Source organism: Thunnus albacares, chromosome 6, assembly GCF_914725855.1.
Source record: "Thunnus albacares chromosome 6, fThuAlb1.1, whole genome shotgun sequence".
In the NCBI taxonomy this organism is placed as follows: domain Eukaryota; kingdom Metazoa; phylum Chordata; class Actinopteri; order Scombriformes; family Scombridae; genus Thunnus; species Thunnus albacares.
This window is the reverse complement of record NC_058111.1, coordinates 25708559-25728431: the sequence shown is the minus strand read 5'-3', so window position 1 is coordinate 25728431 and position 19873 is coordinate 25708559. Positions and strand designations below refer to the sequence as shown.

General features: G+C 39.5%; 2 protein-coding genes across 2 annotated transcripts; one reads left to right on the top strand and one right to left on the bottom strand.

Moving 5' to 3' along the window:
- Positions 1–263: 263 nt before the first annotated feature.
- Positions 264–7030, bottom strand: srpra (SRP receptor subunit alpha). Its single transcript, XM_044353375.1, has 15 exons — positions 6921–7030; positions 6662–6799; positions 6240–6323; positions 5959–6122; positions 5487–5647; positions 5195–5357; positions 4401–4551; positions 4147–4271; positions 3898–4019; positions 3723–3809; positions 3007–3179; positions 2207–2420; positions 1845–2008; positions 1431–1529; positions 264–1246 (listed from the first exon to the last, which is right to left on the bottom strand). Exons 2-15 carry the CDS (start codon positions 6782–6784, stop codon positions 1118–1120), a joined length of 1959 nt encoding a protein of 652 aa, XP_044209310.1. The 5' UTR covers positions 6785–6799; positions 6921–7030; the 3' UTR covers positions 264–1117.
- A 977-nt stretch (positions 7031–8007) lies between these two features.
- LOC122983563 (toll-interleukin 1 receptor (TIR) domain containing adaptor protein) lies at positions 8008–10406 on the top strand. Its single transcript, XM_044353378.1, is given in 4 exon segments — positions 8008–8652; positions 8971–9561; positions 9847–9929; positions 9931–10406. Coding segments are annotated over 4 exon segments (804 nt in total). The 5' UTR covers positions 8008–8600; the 3' UTR covers positions 10009–10406.
- The last annotated feature ends 9467 nt before the right edge of the window (positions 10407–19873 follow it).

The following is a 19873-nucleotide window of genomic DNA, read 5'->3' as shown; positions in this document are numbered from 1 at the left end:
TACCACAAATTAAAGGGGGCTAGAGATACTCATATATTTCCTCTTGTAAATGAAGAGTAAATCAGAGGGGAACATAAATATAAAAGGCCCACCGAACTTCAACTGATCACTCAAAAAGTGTAGTCTGAAAATCTATGGACAACCTGTAAGAACAAAAAAAAAATCAATTTACAAAATATCTTACCACTTTGAATCAACTAAAAAACTGAGGGATCAAAGTTTCCTTTCCATATTTAAAATTAGTTATTTGTGTGTTAGGCAGGTGAGGAGCTCTGGGAGATGAATTTTATAGAACAATAAATCAAGAACCAATGTTCCACAGTAGTTAGTGTGTTCAATTGATGTACTGTCAAATCTTACAGCCTTGATTAAAGTGAGCGTACAGTATATTCTTTACTCTTCCATGACTTAGATTTTTAACAGGAGGAATTTTACATATACTAATTTGACAAGTGCTGATACTCACACCCACCCCAACTGCAGACTGTAAACTGAGTCAGTGGTTTCTGACCTGCATTGTTATGGTACTGTTGATGGATAACCACCCATTTAGTGAAAGTGTTAACTAAGATGACAGGAGACAGATAGGCACTATGGTCACTAAGCTTTCCTCAGGCACATGCAGCTGCTGAAAAGTCATGTCCAGCAAGCCTTGACGACCTGACCTCATTTACATGAAGAGGGGAAAACTAACTGACAAAACGCCAGGTAAGGAAGTTCTACTGTGTAACCCAGTAAACGGATGACATTTACAGCCTATTTCCATTTAGTCAGCAAAATGTCCATTGGATGTGACTTTGTTGTTGAAAACTCAGGCTGATCTGAGGTACTTTATTTGGCCCAAAAGTTTAGAAATGATGCAAAAGGGAGGTTTCCTCTAGCTTTGTTGCAAGATGTTCTGTCTTTTGAAGTGCACAACTTGTCCTTTACTCTGGCCTGGAGCTGGGAGAATAAAGTTCAGTGCGTGACATGAGTTCTTCATTTGATGCAAAGTAGAGAGGGCAGGGCAGGAGGATGAGAAACGCAGGCTAGCAGGGCTGGAACATCTCACGGCAGCGTGGCAAAGGTATTGTTGGCTTTGTTGCGACGATGAATAAACAGCAGAACATGCAGCCACTTAAGCCTTCATCAGGGCACTGACCACGGCGCGGGCGTTGAGGCTGCGCAGGTCGTTGTAGGTCTGCCCTGTGCCCACAAACACAATGGGCTGGCCTGTGATGTAGGTCATGGAGATGGCAGCACCAACCTGTGAAGGAGGGAGGGGTGACGCATTAGTGCTATCAGCTTTCCTACCGCAATCATTCGTAAGTCATTTAAAAAAAACAAAAAACAGCTATAGACAAGTCATTAGCTGCATCAAAAAGATCCTTCTAAGGCCACATTGCAGGATTAAATCCAGACAGTGCGTGTGCAAAAAAATGTTAAAATACCTTGTCATCAATGGTGTCAAACTTAGTGAGAACAATTCCATCGATGAGGCGAGGCTTGTCAGACATGGAGTGGTCTGCCAGAGCCTGATTGAACTTTACCTGAGGACACGAGGGAGAAAGAGAGAGAGAGAGAGAGATGAGTCATTCAACGAAAAAAACGGGGATGATGACAGAGGTTAATATGTATAGCACCATCTTTCCATCTCACTATTTACAAAATGTAGAGGAGGCGCAGACAGACATCTGCACCAACATGATGACGGTTTTAGAGAGCGACACTGACACCTGCTGGAGAGTGTATTACAGTATATTCAAGTTAACTGACTTTCTCTTCGGCGTCAGTCTATCAGTAACATTTCCTGTCAGCGCATGATGTGTCTGAACAAAAAGTCTGAATTTGTCATAGTGCCTTACCAGCTGATCGACTGCCTCGTTGCCCACCAGAGCTTCCCCAACAAACAGCACAAGGTCGGGCATGTTGACTGCGATAAGTTTGGCCAGGGCTGTCATTAAGGGGGCGTTGTCCTGCATACGCCCAGCAGTGTCCACCAGCACCACGTCAAAAGCCTGGTTGCGGGCTGGAGGGAAGAGATACAGAAGGTGTACGTGTGACTTTACCATATGGGTGACATTAATCATTAATGGAACACCTCATCACCACTGCAGCTTCATAGGTTAAATTTCCACCTCTACGTCTCTTTTCATAACAGATGTGCAGAATCAACAAGCTTTTCGTTCTCGTGGTATAATAGTCAACAAGAAAGAAACTATTTTACCATATGCAATGGCCTCCATTGCAATTCCAGCGGCATCCTTCCCGTAGCCCTTCTCATAGAGCTGGACGACGAGCCGTCCTCCGTGCTTCTCTGGAGGATGCAGAGAGTTCAGGCGGCGCTGATGAGTGCGGAGCTGCTCCACCGCCCCGGCACGAAACGTGTCACAGGCTGCGATCAGCACTGTGAAACCGTTCTCTATCAGCCAGTAGGAGATCTGGACCGAGACAAGGACAAGTTTGGCTCATGTGAACATGTGTGGGACACAATCTGGACATGCTGAGAGGTAAAATGTATCAAATGAACTGATAATTAAAAAGTGACACTGAAGCAAATATCTACCAACTATACCAAAATACTTGATATTGTTTATTGTTTTTACATATTTAAGAACAGGCCTTTTTTCACAGAAGACATTTTGACATGTCACAGTGGTGAAGGCACAGGTGTTGAATTTTTGAAGAACCCACAAACCCTTTGCAAATGCACACAGTGGTCAGGGGTTGAACATTGCCACAGGCTGTGGATGAGCTGGGTCAGCGGAAACTCTTTTCACCAAAATGTAGGTTAAGTGTTGAACTGAAGGTTCAATGTAAAGATTGCGACTTGTATACTGTGCTCTACTAATGGGGCTTTACATGACCAAACACTTTCACAAAACAAGGAACAACCCACACAGGAAATTCCCCTGGAAGTGGATGCTTGTGTGGGTTAAAGATCAGCAAACCACAGACAAATTAACATAGAAGCACTTACTGGACTTGGGGGGATATGTGATTATGCTTGTAACAATGACAACTGACCTTGGCTAGGTTGGTGGACTTTCCAACCCCATTTACACCACAAAATGTAATGACAAAAGGCCTTCGCTGGCTCTGTGCCTCCATGACATCTCGCAGAATGTCCACTCTCCGCTTGGGCTGCAGGATCTGCACCAGTGAGTCTTGCAGGGCCTGCTTTACCGTTGAGGCAACAGCTACAAAACACGGAAGAAGAAAAGGGCTTTGTTGAGCATTGTGTATTCATCAAGCACTATTCTGCATGGTATACGTTTACTGACACACATAATCTGATATCATTTAATCACTGTAGTTCTTCTATATGTTATTGATATAGATAACAAACGGTACACAGATAGGCTGACGACAAGTTACACCGAGTGTCTAATTCAATAAAACACATCTATGATGCAACATATGCACTTAACCCCTTTAGCTTGAGGATCTGTGGGATGTTTCTAATTGCTGAGCATCATTTTAAAATCACAATTCTGTGTATATGAAATGGAGAGAAAGGATCTATTTTAATCTGTTTATTGTGGTAATGATACCAAGTGTTTGGGAAAACAAATTACTGTAATCACATTATTTTCCCAGCATGTAGACCAGTGCTCATAGGAGACGAATCAATTTAAGAGAATACCTCATGCTCATCTGTTCCCTTCTGGGCTTAACCAAACGAGGATTGTGATGTATGGTTTATTGTGGGTAAGTTGTATACATGCTTAAAGTTTACTTACTGGTGAATGTGCCCATGACTTTGCCCTCCAGTTTCTTGGCTACAGAGTCACAGAGTTGGGAGGCAATGTCGGCTGCTACATTCTTTGCTGCAGGATGATAAAGGAGAAGAGTAAATAGCAGACAAGCCAGTTTCTAATCCTGCAGAATGAGGACGATGAGTGAGAGATATCATACCGATGAGGTGGTCCCTCATCTTCTCCAGAACTGACTCCATGTCCTCCCGGGTCAGGCTCTTGGAGCCTACCAGACCCTTCAGCATCCCAAACATGCCCCCAAAACCGCCACCTTTTTTGGAGCTGAGAAGATTTGAAATGATCATAAACAGATGAAGCTAAACACATGTTTACAGTGCATCTTACACTTGAGACATGAAGCAAAACATGCAACACATTTGAAATCCAAAAATAAAATAAGCTTTCTTACCTTGCCTTGCTTGTCTCAGGGACAACCACTCTCTCCTCTTCCTCCTCCATCTCTTCTCCATCTTCCTCCTCGGACTCGTAGTCCACAGACAGCAGGTCTCCCTTCATGGAGCTTAGCTGCATCCCCTGAAATGCATCCATGACATCAAGAACTTAGCATCAGAACCTTTACTTTAACAGCATTAATGTGACTAAAACAGACGTCTCTTTTACTACAAAACCTCTTAGTGATGGATGGAGGGGAAGGCTACATACTGGGTCAATTTGTGCTTCCTGGTTCTGGTCACCACCATTGGGGGAACCGTCTCCATTCCTTTCACTGTAGTCCAGGTTCTTGGTGCTGCTACCACCCATGTCCCAAACACGCATTTGTTTCTCACGAGGTTTCTGAGGCTTTGGAGACTTACTATGAGTAAGATGACAGAACATCAGAATTAAGCGATGCAAAACAAGCAGTCAAACATGCTTTACACTAGGAGACAGAGCAAAACCTGATTAGTATAGAAACACACGTATGCCCAATTGATTACTATGGTTTTGAGGTAACATTGTACGCAACACATTTATTAAAAACAAATCAAATTTTAATGCTCTTTAATTTTAAGCAATACCTTACAAGGATTCACTGGGGATCAATATTATGCACATCACTGAAGTGTATCAAATTTGAAAGATTTAAAAACACTGCACATTATTTGTCTATAAAGCTCTAATGGGAAAACTGCCAAACTATCTCTGTTCTCTGATCACATCTAAATCCAGCAATTACAATGTCAGGTCACAGGACATTTTAAGTTTAGCTGCACCGCATTATCAAGCAGAACTTGGACTGTTTGAATAAAAGGATTAAACAAAATAAATAAAAATGAAAAGGATTCAGGGTCCTGTGAGCTATTAGTTTTCACAGATTTGTGCATTTCTCTTGACAACATCGTTTTGTGCCTGCTGCTGGTGGTCAGGTACAGTGAGTGAAACGTAATGTACCTTTATCAACAACATTTACTTGAACTATATCTTGTTAGATATTTCATAAACATGTTTTCTCTTACCTGGATTTTTCAACAGGTCCCGCTGTGCGCTTACGAAAGAATTCCTCTCTCTTTTTCTGCATGATCTCTTCAGGGGTCAAGCCCTGATTACCATTCTCAACCATCTTCTGGCCAGCAGATGAGGCCTTGCCTTGATCCACTTTGACAGGCTCAGCTGCAGGAGCTGGAAAAGATTGGAAATTAAATCAAGTAAGGACTGAAATTGATGATGATGGTGATGATGATTATGATGATGCTACATTAGCTATTTAGAACAAGCTTATTTAGAACAACCATGTCTAGCAGCACTTACCCTCCTTTTTGGTATTTTTATTCTTCTTGCCACCCTGTTCCTTGCCTTTGTCCCCACCCTTCGTCTCAATCATTGACTTCACAGTTTTTTGGGATTTCTCGGACTCCTTGAAGGTCCGCATGGGGGCAGGGCCTCGAGCTTTGCCGCTCTCCTCTGCCTCTCTTGTGGTTAAACATTTGTTATGTGTCAGCAAGAGCAGAACGAGAAAGGTTATGGTTAGTGATTCTTTTGATTCTCACAGCTTCATTGGTCATTTTTTTTATGATATGGGGTAAACTTTATGATACCACTTGCACTTGAGAATTTCCTGGCAATAACCATGACACACTTGACTTAAAGCTACTGAAGTTTGCCATGTACTGGTATAATAAATCAGAGATACATTTATATAACTCACCGCAGACACAAAACAATATTATGCCTGCAGTTCTCCGAGACAAGAAATTCCCTCCATGAGTGAAACTGTCTTTACCTAAGAAGCATCTTGAAGTCATCTTCGAATTCAAAGTTGTTGCTGAGAAGCTTCAACGCTCCCTTTTGCTCCAGCTCATTCTTATAACGATCCCTAAAATGAAGCTGAACGTCATCTATGAACTTGTCCACATAGGTCAGCGTCAGGATCTTTTGAAAACCCACCTGGGTTACAAAAAAAGAAGTAAAGATCGTTAACGTGTAAAGATAAAGACAACATGCAGCCCACAACCTGGTAGGTATTTGGTTTTCATTCATTCAGTGTGTGAGTAAGAAACTTACCACAAAAATCAACTCAAACTCATTATCCAGCTTGTATTTAAGACTCAGGGCCTCATGAGTAAATGAATTGTTCCCACTTCGCTCCTGAAACATCACAAACATCGTTGACATGTCAACGGGAGATAAACACACATGTCGTTGTTACAGCTGCTACATCTTTAGCCTTCTGTGCCTTCTAAACAATGTGTAAGAAGTCACTGTAGCACAAACTATAAACAAAAAACAGCTTACAATTCGTAATAAGGAGAATTTAGGCTATTTACACCTCAGAAGGTCCCTTGTTTAGTACACTAACGTTACGCAATAAGCTAGCGTTTGCTGCTACCTATTAGCGTTAGCATTAGCCGTCAAAGCCATACCGAGAATTAGAAAAACGCAGATAAGTTAACTGTCACAGGTTTCCACCTGTCATTGAGGCTCACCTGTAGGATCACGGAGCGGATCAAGGCGTTGACAGGCCCAGTGAAGGATTCAGTGACTCCAGCTCCCTGAAAACACCACAACACTATCCCCCCTTTGCTGAAGATGGTGAAGAAATCGAGCATCTTGCCACCACGTATCTAGATTTAAAAAGCAAACACGGAGGGAAAAAAAGGTGAAACTAAAGCCCTGCGTCAAATTGAAAGTTTCGTAACGCATTTTAAAGCGCTAGTGCCTGCTCTTACAAGAATTAAATCTTACCAGATAATACTTGAATAGATAGTAAATCCCCCACCAGTGAGAAACTGTTTTAGACACGTCAGATGCAGAACCAGGAAGTGACGTTTTCTTCCGGCGTTTTTTTTTTTTTAATGAATTTTGCGCATGCGTTGTCTGATGACACAGCCTGCCAACTTGACGTCAGCACAACTCCCCCAGCCAACATGGGTACTTAACATAATAGATGTATTTTGAAAGTGTATTTTATTGTAGTTAAGTACACATTTGTGATACTTTATCTAACATCATGCGTTAGTGTTTTTTTTAGTGTCTTTTTTTTTTACCAGTCTCTTCTGAAAACCTTAAAAACCTTTCTATTCAGGAAGGCTTTTTCATCTTAACGATTATCATTATTATTTTCTTTATGTTGTTTGTCCTATGTTATTAATGCTATAGCACTTTGAGTTTCACAATGAATGCAAAGTGTGGAACAAATTAAACCTTTCATTATTATTATTAATATTATTACATGCAAAAAAGTGAGACGTTCATAAAATGTGATGGCATTGTTATGGATTAAACTACCCTGGGTCAGTTTAACCTGCTGTAGGGCACAGGTGCAGAAATGAACTGTGGGTCTTTACCTTCATTAAAGGCCTTCATCATTTCAGTTCATAGTTTGCTGTAGATGTGCATGAATTATTTTCAAACAAATGTTTCCAGGGAGATTGGAGCCTTTGCTCCCATGTGGCAGTTGCCCAGTTGGTAATATTTCTTATAATATGGTACTACTTTCATTTTTACATAGCCAACGGAAAAATGAAGTGAGTTACTTCTTGTGTAAACAGGACCATATTGTGGTCAGTTTTAAGCATGTGCTTCACCAATTTTTAATGACCCAACAAGAAAGACAGTCCATAAAATCCCACATGACTTCCCCTAATGTGAAAATGCTTTAGCTACAGTGGTTATATCATTTATCATTAGTTGGTCACTCTACCCCAACATTAGCCTATATTGCATATACATTTTGCCAATATTACTTATTTTTACTTACTTACTTAATTTTACTTGTATGAATATTTTTTTATAATCTGGTATCACTTTTACTTAGCCTAAGTAAAGGAAGTGAGTTACTTCTTCTTGGGTAGACATGACCATACTGTTTGTGGTTTTAAGAATGTGCTTCCGACTTTTTAAATAGCTCAACGAGAAAGCCACTCCATAAAATCCAACATATGCTAATGATTTCCCGTAATGTGAAAATTTAGTTACAGTGGTTTTATCATTTATCATTAGTTGGTCACTTTACTCTGGGCAAGGACTGCAGACAGGGGATCAGAAAGTAGTATAACCGTAACCTATGAAATGTTGTTTTTGTTGAAAATAATTATATTGAACTTGTCCATATACCTACTTCTGACAAAGGGTTAACTGTCCGCTCAGTGAAGTATGAAATTTGAGACATTTTGCATCAGAAATTTGGTTGCACATGTTGTGGCTCCACTTTCAGCAGCCAGCAACTTCCTTCTATTTATAGCAATATCACAGAGACAAAGTTTTCACTTCGTCTTTGTTACATTCGTTCGCTGTCGTTGGACTATGTCACATTGTTGCAACAATGATTTGTTCAGCTACCATCTGTGATTCCTGGACCATGTGCGCAATGAGTCAGACAAATCATTTAAAAAATATGAGACCATCAAAATTTTATTGACTGGAATGATCTTGGAGAGGCGTGACAAACATGACAATGCCGTTAACAACATGCTTGGTGAGTTAAAGTTTCAGCCATTCAATTTGTAATGTGAAACTTATCTTTGACTCCTTTTTTTTTTGGGTCAGGGCAGGGTTGTTGATCTGTAGCTATGCTTTATTTCCTCCCTCTGTTCGTCTTGAATTGTGAGGAGATTACACTTTTGTGGAATAGATGAAAATTGTTCCGAATACACATTGTTAATGGCGCTATACAGTACATATTAATGTTAATGCTTTCACAGCCTTTATGGCTCATTGCTTGAAGAATTCACAAGTATTTTAAAAGTCAGTATTAAGTCAGAAATATATACAGATTGTCTTCTTTCTGTTTCAGGCTGGTTCCAAAAACTCTTGAAATCAAGAGAATCATCATCAACATGTGAACAAGAAACCAAAGTGACAAAAAATTCATTGACTTCTGTTAGCAGTTTATCATCTTCATTTACATCATCATCACCAGGGACAACCCCCTCTAAACCACCACAGCAACAGTCTGCTCTGAGCTCATCGCTGCGATGGAGTCTAAAATATGATGTGTTAGTGTGCCACAGCTTAGAGCCCAGTGACACTGAACAGGCTGTACGCCTGGTCTCTTTCCTGGAGGCCTCGCCCCGCAGCCTTCGGTGCTTTCTTTTGCACAGGGACATCTGTCCAGGAGGTGCATTTTCCACAGAATTATGTGAGGCTGTACAGAACAGCCACTTGAGGGCTCTGCTTATCACTCCTAACTTCCTGCAGGATGATTGGTGCATGTATGTGATGAACCAGGCTCTGGCAGAAGGGCAAATGTTCAATCGCATACTTCCGCTGGTTCACAACTTGCCACACTCTCTGTACCCTCAGGAACTGAAGTTTTATTTCTACATCGACCTGAGCAAGAATCCTGACCGATGTTATACTCTTGTCAACAAAACTGTGCTCAAGTGTGAGTAATGGAAAAAAAAGTTCTTTTGGCTCAAATTAAACATAATTTGAGCCTGGTCTTAGGCCCAAATTTGAAATGAAATCTGTTGAGATCTTTTTTCAGTCGTGGTCTTAAGTTAACCCATGACAATATCAGTGGCCAACTGTTTTTTTTCCTCTCCTGACAAATGTCGAATTAGCATTTTGGTTACTTTGGCTCAGCAAAAAAGGAGGCAATCTGCAAATGATTTAAGCGTTTTTGGAGGAGAATCGATCTTTAATAATATCCACTTGTTTTCTTCTCCAGACCTGCAAGACATGGTTAAAAATGAGAAGACACTTGATTGCAACATGGACAGCTCTAGCAGTGGATTAAGTGAGGAGGGCAGCTAAGGAAGGAGACCAGCTAAAATCAAAGTATGATCTTGCTGAGACATTAATTCCGCTGGACGAGAAAGAAGACAGATGAAAGCTTCAAGGACGTTTGCTGTCATCAAGGCAACAGTAATTAAAGAATGAGATGAAGGGCATGAGGCTCCAAATGGAAAAACAATGCTGCTATTGACTGACTTCAACTTTAACCAACCTTTCATCACATTGTGTCAGTAAAATGAAGCTACGGTTTTATTACTTAGACTTTTCTTCACTCTTTATTTATGCTTGATCAATATTGGGTGTGGATGTTCATACAGTGAGCAGGAAACTACTCACTCCACTTATTTCCTGTAACATATCCAGAGAAGTGCAATGTACTTCTTTAGATACATATTGTGATCATTTGTCTTGATAGTCTCATCTTGCAACCCACTCAGTTCAATTGCACCCCATCATTTAAGTGTACAATAAAGGGGACTATAGCACCATAAATGCATGTGATCCTCCTTTTAACAGAGTAAAAAACAGCAGTACTGTGTTAGGATGAAAATATTGTGATACAGATCATTTTACCACTAGGTGGAGTACTTTTCTATAGTATCCAGTAGAGAATGGTAGTGAGGGAATGTCAGAGTTGATCTAGCTGGTACTGTATCTCTATGTCCATCATGTGCGTGTCTGCCTGTCATAGGCTACTTTCAGGGACAAATTTAAGACTTAAGACCAATTGATTGGGGACGACTTGTCCAATCAGGCACAAAAGCTGTGTCCTCAATGGGGAAAAGGCTGATTTTTGGGTCAGTGATTAAGGTTAGGTTAAGGGTAGGGGTAAGGGTTAGGTTTAGTCGGGCAGTGGTTATGGTTAGGGCTAGGATAAGTCTGACATTAATGTAAGTCTATGTAATGTCCCCAAAAGTTACCTAGGACAGCGTGTGTGTGGTTTTGTGTGAGTGTGTGTGAGAGTGAGATAAAAAGGAGAAGACGCACCCACAATAACAGTTGACTATGATATAGCCTTTCTGCTGAACAGAACTTTAAGGAATAGAGAAGCAGTGTAATTCCTGTTGAGAAAACACCTTTATACTCCCCGCTACTTTCTATGAACAATCTCTTAAACACAGCAGGAGGTCAGACTTACAGCTCTGATCCGCTGGCATATTCTAAGGCAGAATATTTCTGACTGAGTGGTTTTAGCTCAGCTATTCGGAAGAGTCTGAACATGTCGAAAATTTGGAAGGAACACCCTTTCTCCTTCATCCAAAGAAAAACTTTCAACTCCCTGTTATGTATGATCAAGTTACTTTTGAACTGTAATAGGTTACATATTACTAGTTGCCCTAATAAAATTGTAATAAGTAATTTTAATTACTTCAGCATAGTAATATAACTTATTTCATTACTTTTCTAAGAAATGTTTTAATCTGGGAAATAAAGCTGATTTGAGCACATACTGCCAAATGAATAGAGCCTGTGTAAAAGCAGAGACAGCTGCTTGTAAGCCAGTAGCATAGGCAGAAACCACAGACCAATCATACTTTATAGGTTCTGAAATATGTTAACCAAAATAGGCCGTTAAAACAATACTTGCCTGAATGCACCACAGTTTAATCATACAAGCCTTATACATCATCAGAGGTAAAGTTGCAGGCACCAAGATCAACATTAATAGCATTGTGTAGCCTGGCATGGCAGCCACATATTCACACACACTGACAGATGCAGCATCATTAATCAAGCATATGGACAGAGGTACACCAGCACCAACATGCTCAGTAACGTTAAAAATGACACCTGAACATAGCCGGGCACGGCAGCTACATAAACCACACACACACACACACACATACACACACACACAGATGGCAGACACAGCAACATCAACATAAAATCCAATTGTGCACCCAACAAAACTATACCCAATAAACCATAATATTAAAACAGGCAATAGGCTACTACAGTTGGACATGGTGAATTAGCTTAACTTTGATGATTACAGCAGGAGACGATGGGCCTTGGTGTTGCACACTGAAATTATTTCATTGCAGTCCAATGATTCAGTCACATACTGCTGCTGACAGGGAAAGGGCCGAATTAGCAGCCACGAACGTGTCATTGCTACTTGGCACTTGTTGAGGAGAAACCTGTGCAGGAATAGGTGTCTGGGTTGAGAGTGATGTCTAAACCTGAGCTGAATTCTCTTCCTCCTGCTCCTCATGTCTTTTTGTGACAAACTTGGGCAAACTGCTTTGTTTCGCCATACTTTTCATCTTAACCTACTTTAAAAGCAGCTAGTTAGCAGACAGCAGGCTTCTACTCTTCTGTGCAATGTGCGGGATGTACACTGAGCGAAAGAAGAGGGGCTGTTTGCAACCTGGCATTTGCAAAATGCACTACCACAAAATTCTGATGTATCAACATCATGTGGTGCACTCAAATTTGTCCCAAACATGGATGTATCCGTGGTCCCAAAGGCTTTCCTGAGTGCTGACCCGCGTTGTCCAGAGATATGCCAAAGGAAAGCATTCCTGCATGGTGAAAAATGCAAAAGAATGAATATAAGCTTTTTACCAAAAAGAATATTTTCGGATGTAACCCCTTTGTAATAACCAACATTTTCATTAGTAATAGTGATTTAATTACATATTTTTTCTCAGTAACTGTAATGGATTACAATTTTATTCATTTTGTAATTGTATAGTGTAACACTGTTACATGTAACTGGTTACTCCCCAACAGTGTGTATGATTACTGGCAGTGCTTCTTTTCAGATAGTTGGCAATCAACTGGATCATAACCTTTGTGTTCCTATAGTATTATCTTTTGACGTGTGCACCCCCCCCTCCCTTCTTGCATAAGGCACCATCTGTTTCCACGAAGTGCTCTATGCTTTCTTTTTATGAGTTTTATTAATGCTGTATCACCATCCCCCAAACAACAGACATTTAGTGCCACAATAAAAGACCCATGATAATCGCCTCTTTTGTGGCAAGCCAACATTGTAACATATAAATTGAGACTAATCTCTGAAAGGCACAGATGTTCTATGAGGCTTTTGTTGTTACTATAACAAGTCATCCTTCCAATGACACACTCACACACACACACACACACACGCACACAGTGTGAGATGTGAGATCTGAATGCTTACTGAAAGGCAGTTTCACATTTAGCATAATATAAACTGTTATATGAAAAGTAACTGTGATGTCATTAGCCAAGACACATCATACACATATAAAGCTATCTTTCATTTTTATTTGAGAAGGTTACAATCTGCACTGGAAAATATCATACAGATGCAAAATATCATACATAACTTAAATATAGAAGTTTTATTATTTCAAGTTATTTCAACCTAAAATTTCTAAAAAAAAAAAAAAAATTCATTTCAATACCATTTCAGAACTCATATTTATGAGTTGAAGTCTTTTGACTTGAAATAATGAGTTGAATGAATGAATGAACTGTTTCTACAGAAGTTTTTGTGAAGTTTGAAGAAAACAAACATGATAGAAACTGACTGTGTGTCTTTAATACATGTTAAAATAAGTAATGGTAGTTATTTTCATCATCAACAATAAAAACAATGCAAACCATGATGAGGGATAATACTGAATTCAGTCCCTACCCTCGTACACTACAATGACAATGTCACTGAGTGCAGCGTTGCATGTATACTTTGCACTCTATGGCTCTCTGACTCTACAGAGCCACAACAGCAGACGAAGCTACAAGTTGGTAGTTCCAAATACCTGTTTAATGAATGAGCATTTCTAAATCCACTGAACAAAGACAGGATGTTGACACAATGTGTAATATATAGTCAAGGTAACTTTTGGTGGTGTTACAAGAACCATTTGTTGATTTAACCAAAAATTTTAAAGCGGCCATTTCACTCATAATTAAAGTTGTTGTTGAAACAACAAGTTACATTTTACAATGTGTGATTTATTAAAATGTTTAGAAAAATTTTGATTTGGATGAAATAGGACACGATTCAGTGTACAGTAGAGTTCATTTTGAAATTGTGACAAAATATATTCATCATCAAAATATATGCTGCTGGAACTGAAGTGCATGTGAACAGAGATGCTATCACTTCTTTTTGTACATTGTGACATTAATTTGAACAGTGATGCTATTGCTTAGCTTAGAGAAAAAGTGTAACTACAAACAACATAGTGACTACAAATGGAGAAGATAAATCCCATGGCTACAAAACAGCTTTGAATAATGCTACAAAGCTGATGGGAAATTAAGGGAATGATTAGATGTTCAATAACTTTTTAAGTCATATTAAGCTAACACCAAAAGGCAGCAGTGTAACGTTATGTACTAGCATCTAACAGGATATTTCTTGCATATGGAAGTTTAGCCAGGTAACCCAGCTAGCTAAATTGGCTAACCTCATGCTTTTGACATGTTTGTCTTATTTGGAGTATTAAAATTACTATCCATCCAAGGACACACAATATAACAACAGAACACTTTTGATAGTCACGTCCTGTCAATTTTGAATGGCTTTAGGCCAGCTAAATGCGGTGCATTTGCAATTTCTTCTGGTTAATTTTAAGTTAAAGATGAAAAAAACAAAAGGTTCTGGCTTCAGTAAATTCTGGACAGTGGTCTGTCAGTTTGGATACATTTCAACCTGGAGGCAGTTTGATGTTTTAAACTAATTAAAACTAGACTAAAAAGTTTTTGTTAACTAATCTATGGATGATTGACTAAAACAAGTTTAAAATGGGGAGTGTTTTTGTCGACAAAGACTGAAAATTGACTAAAATGAAGTTGACTAAATACGACTAAAACTCACATGTACTTTTGATCTCAGGACTAAGACTAAGACTAAATCTAAAAATGACTCACATGAAACTGTTGGAAAGCCCCTGAATGGGTGTGCTAGCTATGTGTCGGCATCCTTAACCTTTCAGCATGAAGCAAGAAGAGAAAGAGAGGAGAAAGTGCAGGCTGTATGATGGCAAGCTGGTGTAAATTGGACCACCAACAGTATGGAAAAGCACTCAGCTGTAAGTCAGCATGGTGGTCTCTACTGGGTGTGGCAGTACTGACCTGGACGTTTCTATCTGTGGTGAGTAAATTCAGCTTGCAGTGAAGCACCAGCTGGGTTAATTAAAGGAAAGCAGGAGATCCAAACATTTTATTGGGTTTCTAGTGAAATTTAGCCATACAGTGAAATGAGACGTGAGAGGGCTGTTAGTAAAACTGAGCACAAAAATGTAAACCCACATGCCTACAGCATGAACATGTACAGCAACACTACTTGTTAGATGCAGTCAGATACATTTTTCACCATCTACTTTTCCTGCAAACAAATATGCTTTACAAATTAAATGTTAAATGTCTTTGATTGTAATTTTGCTTTATTGTGTTTATATTTTACGTTTCTATATTTATATGCTTTTTTTATGCTGCCTTTCTATGAAACCACCGTATTTTTGTGGGACAATAAAGATTTGATCTTCTTTGACCACAACTATGATCACACACTGAGTTACAAAATGCTCAAAATAGGATTACATTATGTCAATTTTATGGAAAGAGACATTGTTCTCTACTATTTTCTGCATTTGGTGCAGAGAGAATGTATAGTACCCATTGTATGCTGAGTCACACATGAATTATGGACACCACAACTTGATAATGAAACGCTGCAGTGGAATTAGAAGGCCTGTAAAGGAGTGATGCACTCTTAGATTATTTACAGAACCCTGACATTGGCTTTGGTCCTGAGCCAGCAAACATTTATCCAACATATAATCTTTGGTTCGCCCAAAACAATCCTGTTGCCAGCAGATACATTAGAGGAGATCTTTATACGCCGGTTATTCACAATCTAATAGAAGACTTAGGTTCAAAAATAAAGCATTATCAGTTCTTCTCATTATATCCAACTTTTTTCTTACAAAAATCTAAAAAGAAATCTACACAGATTTATTCAACTTTTTTTCCAAACAAAATTATACATAGACAATGTTGCCATGGTGGTGGTTATTATATTGTATTTCTTCTGTAAATCTAGCCTCTAACTATGCAGCATAAGCTTGATAGAAGCTGAAGTTGATCTTGTCCCTGACTTTCACTCTGTTATCTGCTTTACAAAGATTTACAAAATCACAGCCAACAGCAGCAGGACTTCCCAGATGTTTTTCCCTGTGGGAGAAAAAAAGGCAGTCATATTGAGAAAGGACAGGAGAAATGATTAGAATTAGCTGAAGATCACTGACATGGAAAAGTTCATTAACATGTGTGTGCTTCAACACCAGCACCAGTTACAGCAGGCTTCATATTTGCAGCCATGGTATTTGAATGTGTCTGGATCTACCATTCATGACTTTGATGCTCACATTGCTTCTCTGTGGGTGCCTAGGGAAAGTCAATCCTCAAAAAGTTACAACTGAAATGCTTTCATTAAGCTAAAGCCACAACTGAACCAGCTGTGGATACAGGCTACCATAGGTGCCTGGTTATGTATTAGAATGGGGGAGCAAACTTGGAGAGATACTTAATTGGTGGGATTAAGTCAAGAAACAGCCACCTACACTAGTCTAGATTAGTTAGATTGAGGGTGCTATGAAAACCAGGAATTCATCAAGAACAGTATATAATTGGGTGGATCTGGACAGGGCATGATTATTAGAAAAATGGCTATTTCATATTTGAAATTACATTTATAAAATCATTATGTAGCCTGAAATGTTAGTAGGTTACAGGTAACTAGGCCATCTTCAAGGTTAAACAAGGAGAAACAATTTATATAAATGAAATATTGCTATTCTCAATACTCACAAGTTCATCTTCAAAGTCTAACAATTGCAGAAAAGTAAAAACAAATTAGATGAATGAAATGGCCTCACAACAACTATCTAACTCCAATCCCACATACAGGTTCTAGTGGATGCTATTAGCACCACCAGCTGATGTAGTTGTGATGTTATACAGGAATAAATAATCATAACTTCAAAAGCAGATTATTTTAACTGACATTATCTCAAATCAAGGACTATTTTAATGCACAACTCAGAAGGTGACTTTTACTCCTCAAGACTTAAAAGGGCCATGTTAGTTAAAGACTAGACCTTACTTCCTCTTAGAGTAAACTTGCAGCTCTCATTTACCCTGTATGAGAAAATGAGAGAATAATCATATTAATTAAAGCACAGCACAGAGCATGGTAATTCCAGGTAATTCCATCCAAAGTCTGACTAAAACTGAAAATAAAGCAAAGTATTCTGCAGAAGTCTAATCAGGTTACTTTCCACCGCTGAACATTTGACTGTTTGTTAATTCAGACACTTTGGTGCTATGAGGAAAAGCTCTGCTCTGTCTGTCTCTCTCTCACGACAAGTTGGACTAAACCAACACAAAGGGTGGTCCGAAAATGTCAGATTGCTGAAAATAGAAAAATTATCATTGATATGGGCTGCTTAAATATAATCACCTGATTGCAGGGACTGTATGATGATACGTTTATTTTTTAAAAAGACAAAAAGTGGTCTTTGCAACCCCTAATTGAATAATAGGGATGCATTTACTCAACTTGCTCCATTGCTCAGGCACCTATGTAGGCTACTGTAGGTTTTTTGGTATGATAAAGGGCCTGAATTTTTCTTTTTTACCTTCCTAACAATCATATCACTGAGACAAAATGGAACTGCAGGAGATAATGTAACATCAATGCATGTTATTAACTTGGCTTCTTCCCCGGAGTTTTTTGTGCTTTCTCATCTCGCAGGAAACCCTGGGTTGCAGGCCAAGCCTTCGTGGTCCTTCGCAGTCCTGTTTGTGTCCTTCCCTGGCTATTGCTGCTGTTATTGTTATTGTTATGATTGTTCTTATTCTGTCCCCCCTGCACCTCGATCCAGGGTCTCTTAATAACTATTGACCAGTCTCTAGTCTTCCATTCTTTTCTAAAGTACTGGAGAGAGTTGTGTCTCAACAACTTTCGACTCATATAAAAGAAAATGATCTATATGAACTGATCTTCTACTTGCTATGGATTCAGATTTTACCTCTGTGCTTCTATTACTGGATCTCAGTGCAGCCTTTGACACCATTGATCACTGTATACTATCAGACAGTCTGAATTGTAATTTTGGTGTCTCTGGCCTAGCTCTCTCTTGGCTTAAGTCCTAATTATCTGAAAGAATGCAGTGTGTCTGCTATAATAATACTACATCTAAATTCTCTGATTTTAAACATGGAGCACCACAGGGTTTAGTTCTCGGCCCTCTGCTTTTCTCTCCTTATATTTTGCCTCTTGGCCAAATTATGCCTAGTCATGGAATAAATTTCCATTGCTACGCAGATGATACTCAGCTTTATGTGCCCATAAGGGCTGATGATGATACTCAAATTACTAAATTAGAGACCTGTTTGGCTGTTGTGAAAAACTGGATGTCACTAAATTTACTGCTTCTAAATTCAGATAAAACTGAAATGCTGGTCATTGGCCCTGTTAGACAGACACCAGTTAGACCAAGTGACAGTAACACTTGACAAATGTGTGATTTCAGTGTGTAACAGCCAATAATCTCGGTGTTACATTCGATCCCAGCCTCTCCTTTCATAAGCACATTAAAGAGATCACCAAGAGTGCTTTTTTCCACTTGTGTAACATAGCTAAAATTCAGTCTTCCCTGTCCATGGCTGATGCAGAGACTCTAATACACACATTTGTTTCATCCAGACTTGATTACTGCAATGTTCTGTTTTCAGGTCTGCCATGTGCTAGTACTAAACGTCTTCAGATGGTTCAAAATGCTGCCGCTAGAATCTTAACTAAAACAAGAAAATTTGACTGTATTATACCAATTCTAGCCTCCTTTTATTGGCTTCCTATCCATGTTAGATCAGACCTTAAGGTGCTTCTGCTGGCTTATGAAATACTTAATGGGCATGCTCCATCATACCTGTCTGATCTCCTAAACCTTACATTCCATCTCAAGCTCTCCACTCTCAAAATGCAGGGCTCCTGTGTGTACCCAAAGTTAAAAAGAAGTCAGCAGTTGGCAGGGCCTTTTCCTTTCGAGCTCTGTTCTTATGGAATCACCTCCCTGCTAACATCAGACAATCCAAGTCTGTTAAGTCCTTTAAATCTAAACTTAAAACTCATCTCTTTGCCTTAACCTACAATTAGTTGCCTCTAATTGAGTACTTCATGACCTTGTACTGCACAGTTTGTTTCTGTCTCAATGAATTTACTAAATGCTGTCCTGCCAACAAGATTATTTATTATTGCAACTGTTCTGATAACCATTGCATCTCTCCAACCTTTTGTTTGTTTGTTCCACAAGCCCATGAGTGTCTGAGCTGGATGCCACTCTCTCTTCTCTCCCCCTCTCTCCCTATTTTCCCCTCCTGTCCTCTCTTGCCTCTCAGGCATCTCTTGCTGGACCAGCACCCATCCTGGAACCACTCTGCTTCCCTGGTTGTCGGTGCCATTTCCTGAGGTTTTGGATCTGGTTCCCCATCCTGCAGGAGTTCAGCCTCATCTCATGTCTCTCTCTCTGAATGATGTCTTTATCCCTCTCTCTCTCCTCTGTGAATACTATATTTTCTCGTCTCTTCTCTCATGTATGTGAATGATGTGATGTGAGTCTCCCCTGTGTGCATGTGTATTCTGTCCTCCTGCCAGGTGTCCATGTTGATGGAGGTCACGTGGATCAGGTACTGTTCTGCTTTGGTGGCACCTGGAAGCTGCTTGGCATCCTTCATATATATTATAAATTCATTATAATTTTGTTATCCTGTTCAATACTGTATTCTGTAGTGCTCTATTCTGTACACACAACATCTATTGCATGTCTGTCCATCCTGGGAGAGGGATCCCTCTTCTGTTGCTCTTCCTGAGGTTTCTTTCATTTTTTTCCCCTTAAAAAGGTTTTTTAGGAAGTTTTTCACTTATTCAAATTGAGGGTCTAAAGACAGAGGATGTT

What these genes read in the sequence shown, in the direction of transcription:
- srpra (XM_044353375.1), bottom strand. Translation starts at nt 6,784, where the DNA reads ATGCTCGATTTCTTCACCATCTTCAGCAAAGGGGGGATAGTGTTGTGG. An exon ending in GATGAGGGACCACCTCATCG is followed by an intron (nt 3,810 to 3,897) that starts GTATGATATCTC and finishes ATCATCCTGCAG; the next exon opens with CAAAGAATGTAGCAGCCGAC. An exon ending in AGTCCACCAACCTAGCCAAG is followed by an intron (nt 2,421 to 3,006) that starts GTCAGTTGTCAT and finishes GTCTCGGTCCAG; the next exon opens with ATCTCCTACTGGCTGATAGA.